This window comes from Lagopus leucura, unplaced genomic scaffold (genome assembly GCF_019238085.1).
Source record: "Lagopus leucura isolate 7727_CA_CO unplaced genomic scaffold, USGS_WTPT01 Super-Scaffold_73, whole genome shotgun sequence".
Taxonomy (NCBI): domain Eukaryota; kingdom Metazoa; phylum Chordata; class Aves; order Galliformes; family Phasianidae; genus Lagopus; species Lagopus leucura.
The window spans coordinates 74,208,468-74,228,388 of record NW_024962252.1 but is presented as its reverse complement, the minus strand read 5'-3'; the positions used below and the strand labels follow the sequence as shown (position 1 = coordinate 74,228,388).

General features: G+C 32.2%; 1 protein-coding gene across 1 annotated transcript in view; it reads right to left on the bottom strand.

Moving 5' to 3' along the window:
* Nucleotides 1-19,921, bottom strand: part of DNAH8 (dynein axonemal heavy chain 8) — a 108,213-nt gene that overhangs the window by 31,585 nt on the left and 56,707 nt on the right. The window contains exons 49-64 of the mRNA XM_042881754.1: nucleotides 16,971-17,208; nucleotides 16,013-16,155; nucleotides 14,105-14,239; nucleotides 13,228-13,350; nucleotides 12,774-12,987; nucleotides 12,142-12,251; nucleotides 11,404-11,567; nucleotides 9,261-9,450; nucleotides 8,758-8,880; nucleotides 7,195-7,325; nucleotides 6,708-6,861; nucleotides 5,401-5,565; nucleotides 4,624-4,850; nucleotides 4,122-4,240; nucleotides 1,983-2,086; nucleotides 171-347 (exon numbers count right to left, since the gene is read on the bottom strand). Coding sequence (XP_042737688.1) covers nucleotides 171-347; nucleotides 1,983-2,086; nucleotides 4,122-4,240; nucleotides 4,624-4,850; nucleotides 5,401-5,565; nucleotides 6,708-6,861; nucleotides 7,195-7,325; nucleotides 8,758-8,880; nucleotides 9,261-9,450; nucleotides 11,404-11,567; nucleotides 12,142-12,251; nucleotides 12,774-12,987; nucleotides 13,228-13,350; nucleotides 14,105-14,239; nucleotides 16,013-16,155; nucleotides 16,971-17,208 — 2,517 coding nt within the window. The remainder of the gene's footprint in view (nucleotides 1-170; nucleotides 348-1,982; nucleotides 2,087-4,121; nucleotides 4,241-4,623; nucleotides 4,851-5,400; nucleotides 5,566-6,707; nucleotides 6,862-7,194; nucleotides 7,326-8,757; nucleotides 8,881-9,260; nucleotides 9,451-11,403; nucleotides 11,568-12,141; nucleotides 12,252-12,773; nucleotides 12,988-13,227; nucleotides 13,351-14,104; nucleotides 14,240-16,012; nucleotides 16,156-16,970; nucleotides 17,209-19,921) is intronic.

Below are 19,921 nucleotides of genomic sequence, written 5' to 3'. Positions count from 1 at the left end.
CAAATAATAGCACATACTACAAAATATTCTCAGAGTTTTTAGAAGCATATTGTGAGTTCCATAAATACTTATCAGAGACATGACCACCAGGATAATAGTGGTAAGTTAGTGTCAGCAGTCAAAACCAACAACATAAAAAGCAAAAAAAAAAAAAAAAAAAATTTATTCACATTCAGTGCAGCTTCTGCTTCTTCTAAGGCTGGTTTTGCTGCCTCCAGTTTACTTTCTGCTTTCATTTTTTCTAAATCAATTTCATCCACAATTTTTTGTGCTTTATCCTTCACAGCTTGGACTTCATTTTTTACTTTAGATGCAGCTTCAGCACTTACTTTGACTTCTGCTAGTACCTGGGATTGATAGTAAACACATAAAAAGTAGACATCAAAATGCTGGAACAAGTAAGTAAGGAATCTGACACGAGAGAAAACGGATAAGGGCCTGTTACAGATGCATATATGAAGCTGACCCTACCTATGTATGGAATCAAATCTATCATTTACAGAATCCCCACAGAGAAATAATGGAGAAGTTTCCCAGCATTGGAATTGGAGTTTGGATAGTCAAATTACTTTAATAATAGATAGAAGGCTTTTCAATGTCTTTTAAAGCTACAGTGTTTTATCCTATGATGGATTTTCATCTTCTTTGAAACTACTTTTTCAATGCAAACAATTCTTACATTTTTTCACCATAATTCTGCAGATAAAGACAAAAATAATGCAGCTAATTTAACTAGTAGAGGATGCCAAACCAGCTTGATGAACAGTAAGACTCCTCTCTTTTACTTTAGTCCAATATAACTAACTGCGAACTTGTGTAATTAAGGTATCCACATGTGCATTTGTTTCCTCAGTGCACATGCATTCTGTTCTAGTTTATGCACAACACACAGTTGATGTCAGAATAGATTTTTATCAGGGTAAGCTGTAGGATCAAGATCAGCACTCTGAATGCATTTACAAAAACAAACTGTGTTCTTAAATACCTATGAGATGAAATGATAGATAAAAACAAATGACTTTGTCTATCCAATTCTGAATCCTAGGGGGCTCACTATTAAGTGGAAAGAAGGTTAGAGAATATAAATATCACATTTTTCTGTTCTTTTATTGTTGGTCTGCAAATCTTCTACATCTTCAGCCTCATAAGCAGTATCCTACTGAAATAGCTGACAATCCAGAGGTTATGTAAAGAATTATTCTAAGACAGTTCTTTCAAAATGCAGATCAAATACAAATATTAAAAAAAGTGAGCCTTCCCAGCATATCTATCATACATGAAATCTAACCTGTGTCAATTCATTCAATTCTGTCATTATTTTCTCTTAGATGAGTAAAAGCCTTGAGGACAAGGAGTCCTTTAGCCATTGCTGGCCAACGGTTTGCTCCCAAGTGCATACTATACATGCACTGACAGAGCATTATGGAATCTTTCAGAAAACAGAATGTCTACAGTAATATTCAATTTCCATTAGACCACCAATCTCATGAACGCATAAATATTTTGCTAATATGAAAATAAATATGAAACTAAACTAAAGGTGGATGAATTTTTAAAAGCAATTCCAAAATACTAAAGTGCTCTTACCATCTGTTAACTTCTTATCCACAAATAAGTGCTCTTATAACAATTCTATCATTTAATTACAATTTAATAACAATTTTATAAGTTAATAAACTTCAAACACACACAAACAAAAGCCTGTGAAACAAACAAAGAAAATGATATCTGATGCTTATAGGAGTGGAAAATGGGAGGAAAACAAAAAAGGCACACAGTATTTGAATGTGTTCATGATCTTCCACCCAGTCAGTATAATCCCAATCTCCGTTGCAGTCTTAAAGTGCCTCACTTTCAGAAGTATGTGCTTTATCAACACGGTGTGGACACAGAGGTGAAATCTTTTTAGACACATGCTTTTACTCCAGTATATAACGTGAGGCTGTCCGCTGCGTTTTGCTATTTAATACTTGAGTACTTACTTCATCTGCCTTGACAGATGCTACAGCAAGCTCCTTTTCCTTAACAGCCAGTTCCTTGGAGAGTTTAGCAACAGATTCACTAGCTTCCATCAGCTTAGACAGACCTGTAAGTAAAAGAGAAAAATAAGAAAAATGAGAACTATTGGTTTTCCTAATTACATAATGCAGTCTAACTCTGGATCCCAAATGCCTTTTTGCTCTCTTTTAGATTTGTGTGTAAGGGATAAAAAAAATGGATGTAAGTGATCATACTAACATGATTGTGCCTTGTATTCATTTTTCATAGATACAATTTCAAAATGTACAAAATGATTGCAAATATTGTTAAGTCTTCAAAAAAAAATCAAAAATTTTATGTTTGGTTTGTCGCAGCTGTATACAGTATTTAAAAGTGGTATATTGAGGATATATTGTGTCAAAAAAACACATGATGCAGTTAGATGCATTTCTAATATTTTACTGGGAAATGACATAAGTATGCAGATTCATAATTGCCTTCTAGCTTCAAGAAAGAAGTGAAAAGAGGTTTCATAGATTCCATGATCAGCTATCTCTGTTTTTCCTTATTTGTGTTAAAAGACTGCCCATCCAAGGTGATGAAGCAGAAGAGATTTCTTATATCTCTCAAAATGTGTTACTTGTATTGACAGCACACATTTGCTCTGATCAAACCAGGGCATTTTCAGGAAAGCAGAACTGATCATGTAATTTTGTCACAATTTTGCTGCCTTACAAGTATTTTTAATTGTCCTAAACACCATAACATACAGAAAAAAGACGTCCTCTAAATCTCTTAGTATTAAGCGATGTGAGACTAAGGATATGGACATGTGAGATAGTAGATAAACAACCAGTAAAGTTTTTGAGATCATTCTGTAGGATGCAGTAAACTGGAACATGTTTGGAGTCATGGATGACAAAGTGTTTCTGTGATTTTGTAATAAACCTTTTATATGCAAATGAAAACATTCAGATTTTTTTCTAACTGTTATGAGTGGTGCCCATAAACTGATAGATATGACTTTCTGGGCATCGATAATAGGAGATGGTGCACAGAAGACAAAGATGGTCATCTGAACAAGATCCTTTTGTTTTGAAGACTACACAAGGAATTTTCACATATGTACACATACACACAAATTAACAAAAAACAAACAAACAAACACACACCAACTCAAATCATCAGGGCTCCCAGATTTAAATGCCATTAGCAGGGTTCATCATAATGCTTCCTATGATTTCTAAAACTGAACTGTGCAGGGAAATGTGCATTACGTCAAAACGTTGTGGATCACTTACTTGTCTATGGACCACTCTGATTCAGCAGTCAGTGAATAAAATACCCACACATGCTTACTCTATTCTTCATTCTCGTCAAAAGCTGTGTTTGTTTGTTAGAAAAATCTTACTATGTATATGCTTTCTCTGTTCTGATAAATTAAAATAGAGTACCTTTTTCTATCGAGTTGTCTAAACTGTTCCATTGTAGAACTAGAAAAATATGTCTAAAGGCATACAGAAAACTGAAACTGTATTATGAACCCAGTAAGTACTATTACAAGAGGAAAATTTGATCACTTCAAACAAATATTCAGAATTACAAGAACACATAAGTCACACTTTCCTGTATTTCAGATCTGTATTTAGAGAATGACCACACATAAGAGCTGCTCATTGCACAGCAGAAATCTTAAATAAATCAACCACAAAGCAATTAGATTGTACAGAAAGATTTCATAGACAAGTTGAGACCTGGACTAGATGATCTTTGAGGGTCCTTTCCAAGTTAAATGATTCTATGAAGTCCAGAAATAAATTAACAACAGCCTTTCTACTAGAGGAAATCAGGTGCTCTCTTAGACCATGTCCTATTTTCTATTAAAAATGGTAAAATGGAAGTACTAAAGTTTAATATAATGCTGTGATGGATGATTAAATCGACTAGTTCTTTCAGGCATTCTTTTAAGGGAGTTATTTCGTTCTGTGATATGTGAAGGGCTCAGAAGTGGTTCTCACCAGCTACTAGTTCAGGACTGTGATTAACAGAAATGATCCTAAGTGATCACTGATGAAGATGTTTAATATTAAAAATACAGATAATTTGAGAAAAACATGGAAATACACCTTCATTTATCTTACCAATTTGCATACGTTCAGCTTGTTCATTAATACTTGCTAACTTTTCAGCATAAACATCTTTGTAGCCATTGATGAAAGAGAGATAAGATTTAGGTGTTACGTGAGCTCTTCTTCGATACCTAAAATAAGGTATATTGGCAGCATGAACTTCATATATATTTTTTATATATACAGCAATTTGATTACTTGCAGTGAAATGGAATGTTACATAAAACAAGCATTCAATGCTCTTCTTCTTCGCAATATAAAGTCCTATTTCCAATTAAATTATTAAATTGTTTTTATCCACATAAACATTAAAGACTGATTAATAGCAGGAATGAAGATAATGAATTTGCAACATAATAGTACTTTACATGGCCTTTTCATATATTGTTTTAGAAGATTCATTTTAATATTGGCCTTAAAATACAGTTACTGAATCTTACAATACAATGAGTTACAAAACAATATCAGAAGCAATACATTTGAGATTGATTTTCACATTTGTTTAAAAAATTACCTTTGGAAATAATTCTCACAGCTTTCTGAAACTATATCATGAAAGAGACCCATGGTTTCTACTACTTGTGTTTTCACTGATGCAGAGCAGACCATATTAAATTCTGAAAGAAAATAACTGGCTACAGCTACGAGAGCCTCCTTGGGCCATCGACTGAACCAATCCATGGTGCACCCTGAGATGAGACCAGGAAATTTCAAAGAACGTGCACGGAACTTCTCACCAACCTACACAGAAAAACACTGTCAGTTTATGATACAATATCTAAATTAGGTTAATCAAAATGCTTGATGCATATGAACAACTAAATAGACTACATTTTTTCATGCTAATTTTCCACATCGTTTTTTCTTTTAGATATTTTGTTACATTTGCAACATTCAGTATTTTACGAAATTTGAAAAAGATTACAAGTATGAATGTCTCAATATTTCAAAATTTCAATTAACATATTTTCATTTCCATGAAAATGAGTAACAAGAAAAAAATTTCATAAAGTTGCATACACTGATCTGTAAAAGAAAAGAATATGTCAGGAGGGAAAAATGAAAATCAATTTAACGTGTAAAAAATGACTGAATTTTCACATATTTGCTTTTAAGTTCTGACAACTGCACTATTATTTCTAATGGATCAGCAATTATAATCCAGACTTCACTAATTTTATCATATGTCTTTAAATCTCCCTAAAAATATAAACCTTGAATAATCCTGTCATAACTTCCAGGATATTTTGCTAATGGAAATAAAGAAGACAGATATAAAGAAAATACTTACAGGAGAAAAGCAGAGGACAACGTGCAAGTTCTTCTTTGCCCGAGTTAAAAAATACTCATACAGGTTATCAAAGGTAGGAGGGCACCGAGGCATCTCTTTTTTCATCAGTGGTATTAATCCTTGGGTGATTTCATCCAACTCATCACGAGCAAATAAATTAGAAATCTTCATATAAAATTAAGTGATAATAAAAGAAACAGCACTGATTTAGTTTTTTTCTCTTCTCTGTGCATATTCACAGTTTAGACGTAGTAAAAAACAAATCTGTGATTTAGATTTCATTCAACTCCATTAAGAACAAGAAATTCTAACTCAAAAAGTGCTACGGTTTAATCCAGCAGACAGCTCAGCAACAAACAGCTGTTTGCTCACTCCCTGCCATCCCAGTGGGATGGGGAAGAGATTTGGGGGGAAAAAAAGGAAGAACTCATAGATTAAACAAAAACTAAGACAAAAAATGGAAAAAAAAAAAAAAAAAAAAAAAAAGAAATGACAATTACAATTTATAAAAGCAAAAGCTGAAGGAATATATATATATATATATATATATATACACATACACACACACGTACACTCTCTATGTATAATATATATAATATTATATATATATTATATATATATACATATATATATATATGTATAATATATATATAATAATATATATATAATATACATATAATATAAATATATATAAATATAATATATAAAATTTTTATATTATATATATATATATAATATACATAGAGAGACAGAACATGTATGTGTACGTGTATATGTGTATGAATAGGTCCACAAGTAATGTCTCCTATTTTATCATGTTGGTTCATGATATCAGTGGCAGGTGGCGGTGGTGGTACAGCAGTAAAGGTTGAACCTACTCAACAATATTCCACTACACATCATTGCTTTGTGACAGATGGCAGCAGAGGGGCAGTCTGACAGAATGGCATCTGACACAGAAGTGCTTTTGAAGCAATGATGTGTTGGTGAATTCCTCCATGCAGAAAAAATTGCACCCACTGGCATTCAGTGACACTTGCTGAACACTTATGGAGACCAAACAGTGGATGTGAGCACAGTGAAGCTGTGAGTGGTGCGTTTCACCTGTGGTGACAGTGACAGGGGGTCACCTCTGCTAGCAAAAATGTACTATTAATGGTGGTGACTGTGTTGAAAAATAGTGTTTTGTAGCTGAGAATATGCTCTATCAAAATCGTTGTGGTCTTTGTATCTGTTGTAGTTTCCATGGAAATAAATACAGGCACTACTTCTGGAGCAACCTACGTTGTCACAATGAATCTCCTTACCTCTCCTGAAGACAGAAGATTATTAATGTATTCCAAAAATGCCTCCTCTTTTATTTCATTATCAGTGAAAATAAAAGTGATGCCTTGTCCCTCTGCTCCAGCTGTTCTATACAGCAATTTTAAATCATCTGACAGATTGCTTACATTATATGATCTATAAAGAATAAGAAACATGATCTGTTAGTTCAAAACAGAGAATACTGCTATTTTCAGATTAAAGTGTTTTATAAATGATAGCACAAACAGCTTTTGTATGTAAATATGTATACTTCTGCTCGGGAATAGGTACACATTGTAACAGCTTTTTGAACTCAAAACTTTGTTCAATATTGCATATAAACCATATATATACACATGTATATTTTTTAATTTCCATTTTTGGTTGTTCACAAAATGAAAAAAATAAGCTGTTAAAAACATACAGTTATGACTATGTAAAGAGAACAAATAGCATAAATTGCATCTATATATTTCTTGCATTTCTTACCTGGTTAAAGTAATTTGAAATATTTTATAGCCAGCAATATAGGAAGCCAACCTTGAAAGACTCTGTTTTCCAGAACCGCCAACTCCAACAAGTAAAGCATTGCCATACGGGGTTCGAATTATCCGGGAAATCTATATAGGAAAAAAGAATAGTGCACAGAAAAAACCCAAAACATGAATTTGAAAAACTAAAAATCTGTTATACAAAACAATTCATTTAGTAGAATACAATGTAAAGATTATTAACAGGACTGTGAGTCTTGATGAAAATTTTTCCTCTCAGAAGAACAATTTCATATTCTTTAAGAATTTTGTGGAACTGAAATAAAAGAATTCTCACATAACTCTATAGGATGGTTATAATTAGAGGTACACATATGATTTAAATACATAAATGCAGTCTCTTTAAGCTATGTTGAATGTACTGTACTTAAAAATACAAATTAAGAAAACTATCTAGAGGAATGAAAGCTACATTAATTTTAAGAGTTTGAAATATTTGATATTTTTGATGAAGAAAATAATTTGATCATGACCATCTATTTTATCTACTTTCTATCTTTTTCTTAAGTTATTTCTGTAACAATTTTCTCAGATACAAAACTTACTATTCTACTGTGGTTTTTTTCTTTGTTTGGTTGTTTTTTTTTTTTTGTTTTTGTGCAAGTTTCTTTTTTCTTCTGAGAACTTGTCTGTATACATCACATCTGTCTTGGATTTGTTACATGGCAGCGAACTATCACTCTTGAATACTATAGTTTGCTTCATGGATTACATACAGCTTTTGAATTCTATTGATCAGTTCCTTAAAAGAATTTTTAGTTTTGTATGCAGTTCCCTCTGAGTGTATCCACATTTAGAATTCTATTTCAACATCATTATGAGTGTAACAAAAATCTATTGCCACAATAGTCACAACAGTGCCTTTCTACTGCACACACTCATATCCCAGATATTCTGGTTAAAACTTGCCAATGGAAATGGAGATTCAAAGACTTACAACATCTTCTGAAATTTACCTAACACTACATAGAAAAAAATCTAAAAATAAAATGTTTATTTCTACCCAAATTTCAAAGATAAAGAAGTTATTTAATTATCTGGAGATTAGCGAGAGAAGAATAAAACTTCTCTTTTTCTGTTTTAAAGTTGCTTCCACATTTACTTTGGCAAACATATCACCAAGTTCACACATTTCTGAAACAACACAACTTCTTAAACCAGAAGCACCATGCTTCCAACAAAGCACATGCTAAGCTTTTTTTTTAAAGCTAACTTTAATTTTTACTTCAAATGAGTTCTTCCCTTATGTCTTGCTTTCTGAATAGGGGTTCAATTTTTTTTTTTGCCATCTGAGACTTTCTTCTAGCCTACAACTTTCTACTGCAGCTCATATTTACGCCTCTTATCTTGTTTCTCATCCAATCAGACTCTACCTCACATTGTTTTCATCATGTCAGGTACATATCCCCTTGAAGTGCCTTCTGAAGCCTTAAAGATTAAAGAGCACTGTATATTAACTATATATAAAGTTAAGCTAGTTAAAAAGTAAAAAATCCCAAACCTTAATAATATGCGTCATTGCATCCTTAAAAAACACCAAGTCAAGAAACGATCCTCTAATGTAATCATTGTATTGTCTTTGATACATTTGCAATTTTTCACAAAGAAACTCAAAGCTTGGAATCTGAAAGATTAAAAATAAGTTTTTTAAAAAAAAATCAGTAATAACATTAGCAAACAACATTAGCACATTCCTTCAGAATTTAAAACCCTGCTGGCATTTTCATGCTCTAACATGAGTTCATATTTTAGTCACACATAATGAAATTATCCTTTTAAATCACTTCAGTGCATGTGCCTGTGTGTAAGCAGAATTTGCCACACGCTGTAAGAAAAAAAATAGGGGCAAAGAATGTAGGAATGAAAAAGCTACCTTTATATGGTAGGTATAGACAAATGTGCTGCAGATATGCAGCAAAACTTTCTGTATGATACGAATTTGGCAACATAGCATACTTTACAGGAAAACTACAGTGCTGAATATTTTGGTGTAAAATGAAATACCTCCTCATAAATTTTTGGTGCTTCAAACACAAAATCTTCTGGTTCATCACCCGTTGGTTCAGGTACATCCCGCAGAAAATCAACAAAATATGGCTCTGTTTGAGGAACTGATACATCTGTACCCACATATTCTTCTATTGCTTTTGTAATAGTTTTATCAAACCAGGCTATATCCTCAGGAGTAATAAATCTAAAAGTAATAGATAAGCCTAATTAAAAAAAAAACTTCAGTAAGAAGAAAAGCGGATAATTAAATACTAAAAAACAAACAAACAAACAAGAAACACCAAAACTTTGTAACATTTCACTGGAAAATACATAGTAGGCAATAGCTACCAAAATGATAAGGACATAAGGATTTTTGGGGGATATTCACAGAAATTAAGCACTTTCATGTTCCACAGGTACAACATTCAATCATTAGAACAGAGGAAAACAAATCTCTGCATTTTACCAAGAACTATGTAAAGACAAACCACTTAATCTCTCAGATGAAAAGGTTTGAATTGTTCCAAAATAACCATGGCTAAGATTCCCTTACATTCTTTTGACCAGCAGTGGAATAGCACAATTTATGTTATTACCGTGCCGTCAGTGAAACCGCAATGAAACAAAGAATAGTGAAAGTCAGCTGAAAACTCTCGATTTCATTTATATTTTTTATTTCATTTCAAGAATATAACTTGAAAAATGATGGATAAGATTCCTTTTTAGATTTCTCATATGCATTTTCTGAACTCAGTATTTGTATATAAGGTGAGAAAGCAAGCAGGGTTTCCAAATTAGAGCTCCTGTGGGATATTTGAGCTCATCATATACAGCAATAACTTCAGTCTGTGCATGCATCCTCCTTCAAAAAATAAGAAAGCATCTGCAAAATGATTCAGAGTTTCCATGAAAGAAGAAGTGGGATTCTAGAGGATAAGGGAAAGGATGGTAATTAAAAGTGGTTGACTGTGATCTGTGTTCTGCCTGAAACTGTTCCTAGCATTTACCTAGAAAGGTAAGGACAGTTCTTTCTTATACCAATTTCAAGCATGTGTGATTTCAAAGCTTTACTTATCTTCCTTGTTTTATTTCTGCTTCAAATTGAGTACACGTTGAAGTCCATATACCGAAGTATAATTATAGTGATTTTACCTCGTCTCTCTTATAAGAAGTTCTGTCTCCGTTTTCTTAAGACAATTGGTTTGTATCATTGCTCTTTCCTTGGAAGGTTACTGGAGTAACAGTTATTAAGACTGACTGTGCCATCGTTATGTTATTTGCCTGCTACAGCACTGAATCATTTGCATCAGACTGCACATACTTGACATTTTAAAATAAACTCAATTTTAGACTTCTACAACTGTCTTAACACTGAAAAAATTCACTGACAAAAGTGATGGCAGGTAATTGTTAAGTATCGCCATTTCATGGTCTCCAGGTTTAATTTAAAGCAAAGTCAGCATAACATGCTCTTTTGTGTCTTGCTTTCATTTCATAAAGTAAATTCAATGTAATAAAATCATTGATAGGTATTTTGAAAAGTAAATATTTAACTTCAATATTTTAATTAGAAAGCCTGCATTTTGTAAAAAAACGCGAAGGCTGTTCCTCAGGCCATCAGAAAGTAAAATAATTAGGTTACTTAAAATCAACAGTAGTTGTGGATATATGTTGCTTTTTACATGCAGCCACCTTACCTCTGAAATTTCACAGAAAATTGAGACATTGTAGAAAAAAATATTACTGAATCTTTAACACATTGTGCTGATAACTATCTGTGTCATGAATCATTTAAAGGAGTTTTTGATGAGAATGACTATTTTTCAATCATAGGCGTGTGATGATTACTTTTTCCAATGAAAAGATCAAAGCAATTTCATATTATTGTCTGTGGGCCACAGTGTCAAATTAGATACTGTACAATCCTCTTTTATTTTTTTTCAAAAAGAGACTGGATGATAACCTATTAGCAGAGAACATGACATCTGTTGGGATTACACCATACAGCAGAGACTGTGCAAAATAAGAGAACATTTTTCATATTTGCCTAATTACATTTATCTTGTTAAATAATCATAGGGGTATGAGCATAAAATGAAGTGAAAGGAAAATGAAAATGAAACCTACTAAATATAAAACGATACAGTTATGATACCTGTCAGCAATTACTCTAGTACATTCATGTTTAAAAAGTGCTAGAAGGATCGTTGTGTTCGTGCATTCTTCTGCCTTTATAGTTAACATCCCTTGCCAAATTCGAGAAAGGTCTCGAAGGTTGAAGATGTAGTGGAATTTAGATGGTGTAGGCAGCATCTTTGTCTAAAGAAAAGTATTGTTAATATTCAAAATCAGTAATGTTTAGAATGAAATGAGAATACCATAAATTATACATTTATAAATAATTATGTACTTACTAAAATAACAAAAACACTAATTTTCTCATGTACTACTCTGGGCAAACTGTTTCTAAGAAGTCACCTAAAAATATCTGATCTATTTGGAAGCAGGATCTAGCACTTATAATGTGTGATTATCTCATATGTTGCTTTGGGCTTTAGAAATTAAAAATGATAAAGAATAAAGAATTTCACACTCTGTTGCCAAGTTATAGTGATTAAAGCTTTGGATAACATGAATAAAACTATAAGAATGAATGAAATGATACAATCATTCATTTGTCATATATACTTAAATCTGGTATTTTCCAGATTCTTTCTCCAACAGTTATTCTTAAGGGGTATGAGTTCAGACGAGATAAATAAAATCATAGACTGGTTTGATCTGGAAGGGACCTTAAAGATCATTTAGCTCCCCCCTTGCTATGGGCAGGGGCACCTTCCTGTAGCCTAGATAAGCATACTGATGACGATAAAGCTTTCTCTGTAATTCATACCTTTGTCCACTGCCACAATATTCTACCTGTTGGGACCAATTTTTTCACCATATCAGATACTTCAGAACTAAAGTTTCTACATGAATGAAAATACCCACATCCAATAACACCTGAAAAGATGAAATGAAATACATAATTAATCTCGGGGTGCACGATGTAATAATTTAATTTGTAAGCAACATTAAAAAACAAATTTAAATTAATTTGCTTTTAAATTATGGATGAAATAATATTGTCTCTCTTATCCATGGCTTTTCTGAACTGGTGTAGAAACAACTGGAGTCAAATGTACTGTCAAAAGAATTTTAGGAACAGAAGTTTGTTCAGACAATGCATATGTATTACATATTAAGATTATGAGCAGTGCTCATAATCTTTCAGAAAATCAATTATTTTCTTATCAACTATTTTTTGCGTCTAAAATGAGAAAGGTAAGCGTTAAGAGGGATTACTTTCTGTTCCATGGCAGTATTTTGCTATAATACATCTTCAATTGTTTCAATGGAAGTAGTCTGTATTTGCATGAGATGAAAATAGACAACGTACTTTTACACATTTTAAAGAAATTATTAAAAAACAAACAAACAAACAAAAAAAAAAAAACAAGCAGCAGAAAAAACAGAGAGAAGTACCGAAGATTTTGTCAATGGATGCATTGGATGGCAATGTACAATTGAATATACAGAATTGTCTTTTTAAACGCTGTGGAATATCATTACGGCCTCCTCCTGGATGTATCATCGCTGCTATTATTTGTACATCTACAATAGTGGTGAAGTCTCCAGGTTTATCTAAGTTGTACATTCCTTTCATTTCCATCATTTGACGAACAATTTCATTTGTTATCTGTAAGTTTATGTAACACACAGATCAGAAATTCAAGCCAAAACATATCATGGGACAATTTGATTTCTTCTTGTAATGTTACCATTAACACCCACAGAGACTTAGTCCAAACTCAGATTTAATTATTAAATAGCATTACCAATGACTTAAATTTCATTAAAAATTTCAGAAGTCCCCTGATCTCCTTATATATGAAAAAAAACATCAGTTTAGAATAGACTGTACTTTTTAAAAACATACCTGATCTCCCCATTCATTGACAACTGGCATATTGATATCATCAATAAAAACAGTCATTTTCCTGCCTCCAGGAGGTCCATAAGTACTTCCAACACGTTTATCCACATAACTTTCTATCGTCCTCTAAAAATTAAAGAAAGCTCTTGGTTTTTTATCTAAAGCACAATATATATAATGCATTGATTAAAAAAAAAAAAAAAAGTCTAGCTTTCTTTTACAACACTTTACTTAACAACGATTTCCTCTTCTTTTTAGTCGCTTGGCATTGATAATGAAGGAACTCTATTCAGCTACTGCAGTTCTCCAGACTTAAGACTATAATATACAACCCAACTCTAGCTACCAGGAAAGTTTTCTTAAAAATGACAAAACTAAAATGTCATTTATTTTAGTATGGTGCATTATTTCTACAGGAAATGTAACATCTTCTGTGAAGTCTGTTACAGTCTTCAAAAAGATCAAGATTAATGCAAGAAGAGGGAACTGCAAATATAAAAGGAAAAGAGGAGATTGGAAATTATCAAGTTTGTTGCATATCTTTTTTCTCATGCTTCACAAACAAGAAAGAAAGACTGGGACACAATTTGTATAAGCAAAAAATATCATTAATTGAACAAGAAGTGAAGGGTCTTTAGAGAAAAAAATTCTTAAAATTCCATAGTGAAAAAGCACACAGTAATCACAAATCTATGCATCCCTGTATGAGTGACTATATTTCACTCTTGTCTGCAAAAAACAATTATCTTATAGAATTTTCTGAAGACTTTAAGTACTCAGGCAAAAAAGTTCCTTTAAACTATATTTCTACCTCACTTACCTCAAGAACTAATTACATTTAAGTATATATTCAAGAATTGCTTAAATGGTATATTTTTACCTGAAACATAAATGGTTCTGTGGCAGATGAAAAGTTTACACATTTTGACAAATGTTCTTCTGGATTATATTTCTTCACGTATGCCTTAATCATGACTGTCTTTGCAGTTCCCTGTTCTCCTATGAGCAAAACTGCCTGCAATAGACATTTAAATTCCATAAGTGGTATCAAAACTGTTAACTAAATATGCATAACAGAGCTATTTTAGACAAAGGGATTTTTCCTCTAATACTTTGGTCTAATATTAGATGGCATATTGTTCTGATAGTTTTCTCAGTGTGTCCATATGCAATGACATGTATGTGTTTTTCATACCACCTCCGTTTTCGAAGACAGATTACTTACTGGATCAAAAAATAAAGTATAAAGAGAGAATGTTGTAGAGATGTGGGTATTTTTGTTTGCTTGTTTTTTTTTTAAAGCCAGTTCCTTAACTTTTCAATTTTCTAACACATTCATTGCAGTAGTGATTTGCAGCAGATGACCTTAAGGAGGATTTTATTTATAATGGAAAGTGGTCTCAAACATCTAATCTGAATGTTTTTTCAAGTTGTTTTCTTAGTAGTATATTCTACAATATTCTACAAGTCAGACAAACATCACTTTTTTTTTTTTCTAGTTCCTGTATTTCAGCTGTGGTTGGAAAGAAAGTTCATGCTGTTATGATCTGATTCACTAGAGAAAATAATAAATGCATTCCTCAAATCAAAATTCAGTGTCTTAGAAAATAGGAATGCTTGAAAATAAAGCACACTGACTGCTATCATAGATGGGAGAATTTAGCTCAACCAAGATGCAGACACTAGTTCCATGGTACACTGAATTCTGAACTCAAGAAAGGTGGGTAAAACCATACGTTAAAGGAGCACTGAATCGTGAAAAGGAGTATGGCTAAGAAACTATCTTTAGAATATTTCAGTATTCGTTGTGTGCACTGTAATGATTGCACAAAAACATACCTGGAAATATTACAAATATTACATCTCCCAAGGCATTGACATACAAAGATTAATCATTTGTTCTCAAATATCAAGATTTGGTATGTTTTTATAATCTGTGTCAGATACATGAAAGAGACAGCCACATTATGATCTCAGGAACAGTTTATCAAGTCCAAGTAAATGGTTTTGTGCTAAATCCCAGAATTTCACAGAAAAGCCAAGTTCCATCACTGGATCATGCACTTTTGGTATTTCTAATATTGGCTTCAGATACCAAGAAAGAAGTACTCTGAACTGTACTTCAGAATCCAGCACAGGTTTCCACAGTAAGTTGCTGGGGCTGTTAATAACATTGTGCTAAAGCAACTGTGGCTTTTTCTCGTCTGTTTGTTTTTCCAGAGCATCAACTGTGCAAATAGGACTATACATATTTATGTTGTAAATAACTATTGTTTGATGGCCTTTTGGCCATGATACCAGATTGGATTTTACTGGTTAAATCAATGTATAAAGTATTTTCTCCTTTTCTACAGTCAGGGAAAATGCTATTAAATACAGCTTTCCTAATGAAAGAAAAAAATGCAGTAAAGGCTAGTGATTTCATGTTTATACTGAATTGACATAGGAAGCTCATTATCCTTATTTTTCTGTTCAAAAAGCATAAATTAGAATGAGGACTACGGTGCAAATACTACGAAAAAGGTTTTAAGTCTTTTCTCTAAAAAAGATGATATGTTGTTGGGTTTAAGAGTTAAGAGAATAAATATTTTATTAAAATATTTTAAACCTCCTTGGGGGACAGAAAAAACTATAGAAGATTCAAGTTAAGGAAATAAAAACAGAGCAATACGTAAATAATGGCGCAGCCAGAAAGCCACGGCTAGAGACAGAGAATGACTGCAATCCTCAACTACCACATATGTAAGTTTCTGTTTTTCTACAATTAAAATAATAATTTTGTACTTACTTTGTGCTGTTTTGCAATTGTGTTTATCAAAAACTGAGTTCTGACATTGTCAACATTTGGAACCAGAATAGATGCATAGTCTGGGACATTATCTGTTGGATACACATACTCCTGAACACTTTTACTCCAATGTTCCCAATCACCTGAAATTAAAAAAAGATTTTGTTAGTAAAAAAAAAACCCAACCCTATAAAATATAAAAATACATAAAAATAATGTGTACTATTTAAATATACATACAGCTACTTAAATAAAAAAGTCAAAACAATGGTTACCTGAAAACTTGTTCTTATTCTGTTGGTGAAAAGTTACAGAATATGAAAATATGGGTGGTGTGTATAAACTAAATCAATATTGCTGGCAGGAAAATAACTGAATTTGGATAAATTAGAAATAGATGCATTCCCATGACAATATCATGTAACAGATCAGTAAATTCTTAGTGAAATTGATGTACCTGCATTAGTTTACCAATAAATTCCCCATGGAAAATAATATACTATTTGAGGTCTTATGAATTCTAAGATTTACAAGTGATTATCAAACATGGATAAACAATGATTAAAAGTGGAATTTAAATCAGGTCATATGTTTAACCAAAAACATTGTGAGGAAATTAAATACAAATGTTAAATTAAATTAATCTAGAACAGACTGGAAATAAATTATTCTAAAAACGTAGACTGGTTAAAGATAAATAACAGAAAAAAAAATCTTTAAGAATGAAATTAAAAGCAAAAGAAATAAGAAAGTATCACCAGTGAGAAATGTATCCCTGGTTTCCAACTTCTTATCTTGACAGCTGATGCATAGAGAATATGAGCTACTACCGTACTTCCAAAATCTTTACTCATACAACCAAGGAAGAAGTAGTAACTTTAAAATTCTAGTGAGCCATATTAAGTTATAAAACAGCAATAAAATAACCATCTTTTTTTATTATTCAGATTATTCTTACCATAATCAGTGACATAAAACTCATACATCGTTTGATTGGTGCCAGGGGGAATTTCTGGTAAATCTAATTTGTTATCATGAGCTCTGATGAAGGCTTCAAGTTTATCTCTGCTGTCCAACTCCAAAAGGGCGCCTAAACTCCACATTATTCCAAAGCAGAACAATTTATGCAGATGAGATAAAGACGATAAACCACCTTCTTCCTTCGATGGAATCAAACCTTCCAGAAGATTAATGGACTGAAAATATTTTAAAATATAATGCATTAAGAAAGCATCACATAATCACTTTTTAATTTTATATCCCCATATATGTATTTACATAAATTATTCATATGCATTCAAACTTTAAATTATAATCGAAAACAGGTACAGATTACAAAAGAATAACATAAATTCCAGAATATCAAGGAATAACATGACATTCAGAACTGTAAACCAAAGAGAATAAAGGCATCCATGTAAACCTGCACATTTTCAAAATTACTTCAGTATTTTGACAGTCAAATATTCTTTTAAAATACATCTACTGAATAAAGTCAGTTACAAGCTAGAGTAATTGAGCAATATTTTAAGAATATTTATAGTATCTAGTGGGATATTTATAATTCCAAAACCAAATACCCACCATTAAACATTATAATTTATGTGCCTCCTCACCACTGGAAAGTCCTTAAAGCGTAGTTTTCTATCTTTAAGCATAGAAAAATTTTCAGTTGCTGTTTAATGTTTTTATCTCAATTATGGTCAAATATTGAATATAACACATTGACTTTGATTTTGTGTTAAAGAGGAAATAAATCTTTGAAGTATCAATTTTTATGATTTCTTCCCTCTCTAAGGAACTAGATTCCAGAAATCTAGTAACTCCCTATTTATTATGCTGCCCTCAAGCCAGATGTTTGTTTTGATTGTCTTAAATAATATCACTTATAAGACTTTTTTATACATAGCAGTATCAAACACATTGGTTCAAAATATATCTTTCTAACCGAGAATCAGATTTTCAGACAGCACCTACCTGGAATTAACTTTTTAATAAATTATTTATGTTGTCTTAGATTTCATAATCTCACATGCTTCCTACTCACAAGTAGGAAGTAATGCAGTACCATATACAAACAAACACACCCACACACTTATATAAACACATATGTAATAATATCTATATGAAAAAATATATAATACAGCCTAGGGACCTAAATAGTTTAAATACTTTTAATTGCTTTAAGAATCGGTTTTAAAAAGATGATTAACCACTATTAATTATAGTTAAGACTGTTAAAATAATGCCACTAATTTTCTTTGAAAGAAGAATTATAAGCTATCTAATTATTTCAGAAACAGGCTGTATCTGTTTATCTGAACAAAATCTGTTCATCCCCTCAAGCATAAGACCACTTTAAATTTTTCCCATGATGCATTGGCTTATAAAAGTATTTTGCAACAAGTTTTTGGAGAAAGAAAACAGATAGAAACAAATAGCTTCAAAAATACACAAATGGTTCTAAAAAGTCAGATGACAACATTTTCCCAGCATCTCATCTGTAACAGTGACCAAAAGTGGACACTTTCTGAAAAATAAAAACAAAGGAAAGCTATGACAAATCCTACTGGTACTCTCTTGGCTTGCAGTGGTACTGGCAGTGGTACTTCCTGTACTCTGCCCAGCGTGGGGCTTTCAAAATCAAATAGACTTCCTCTGGGTTTAGTAATCATTTACAGATTTTTCAACCATGAAAATTTCAGGGCTGGTCTTGAACGTACATAAACTTTTACTATCCATAACACCCTTCAGCAAGACGTTCCATCGATCTGCTACATACAGCACAGTACAGTTTGTTTTTTGCTTGTGTCAACCTCTCCATGAATTTCATTTGCCATTTCACTACCAATTTATTCAGTCTCATAAAGTCTGTCTATAGTTCTTCATGGTTAGCTGCTTTGTCCTCAACACCTTGAACAATTCAGTCATCAGTAAACTTCAGCTACAACTTTTCCCAGTTGTTTATTAACATTTTCAGTGGCACCAGCCCACCGCTGTTGCCTCAGGATCAATTCTATCATCTCTACTTTGTAAGAATTGCTCCCTTATTTCAATCATTCGTTTCCTATCTCGTAATCAATTATTTTTACCTAGAAATGTATCACTTGCCTTTTGCTATTATTGCTTAGGTTCCATGTAAACCTGCGGTAAAGAGCTTCATTGAACACTTTTATTTCTTCATGAAGACCACATTAATAGGAAGCTGACTTTCCATATATACTTACAAGGTGGGATAGCCCTAAATAAAACTGTTGACTCTTCTCAAATAAATTTTACTTGTCTATCTATTGAGGTTGTTCAGAGGAAGGTAAACAGCTACAACACAAATATAAAAATAAAAATGGCACAAAAAAGATAATCTGGAAACAGTGGTAGAATATATACAGTTAGAAAATCAGTGGAAAGTATAAGGAAGAATCTAAGAATCATCACGTGACAACTGATTCATAAACAAAACAGCTGGAGACATGCAGTATAGGATTGGCAATCATAGTAGATCTGTGAAGTAAATATTTTTTATTATTAAAAAAATCACTGATCGGCTCCCACTTGAAGAAAAACTGTGACTGACTGACAGGAAAGCAAAAGTAACTATGTTGACCTTGGAATCATTGACTGAGAGAAATCACATATGGAGATAAAAACAGAATTATTCTCTGCTGAAAGTACCAGTAGGTTATTTTGACCTTTACTGCAATTCGTTTGGTGTTTATGGAATTGGAATGAAACTGCTAGCTTATTAACTGTATGCTTATGAAAATCAAATAAAGCCTTCAACTTCTATTCAACTCAGGACCAGTTTAAATACGAAGCAATAAGGAGAAGTTCATTCTGCACACTTCTAACTACTCCTGTATTCCCAAACTAATACTGAAGCTGTGGTTTTCTTCATCACAAAACAATCTT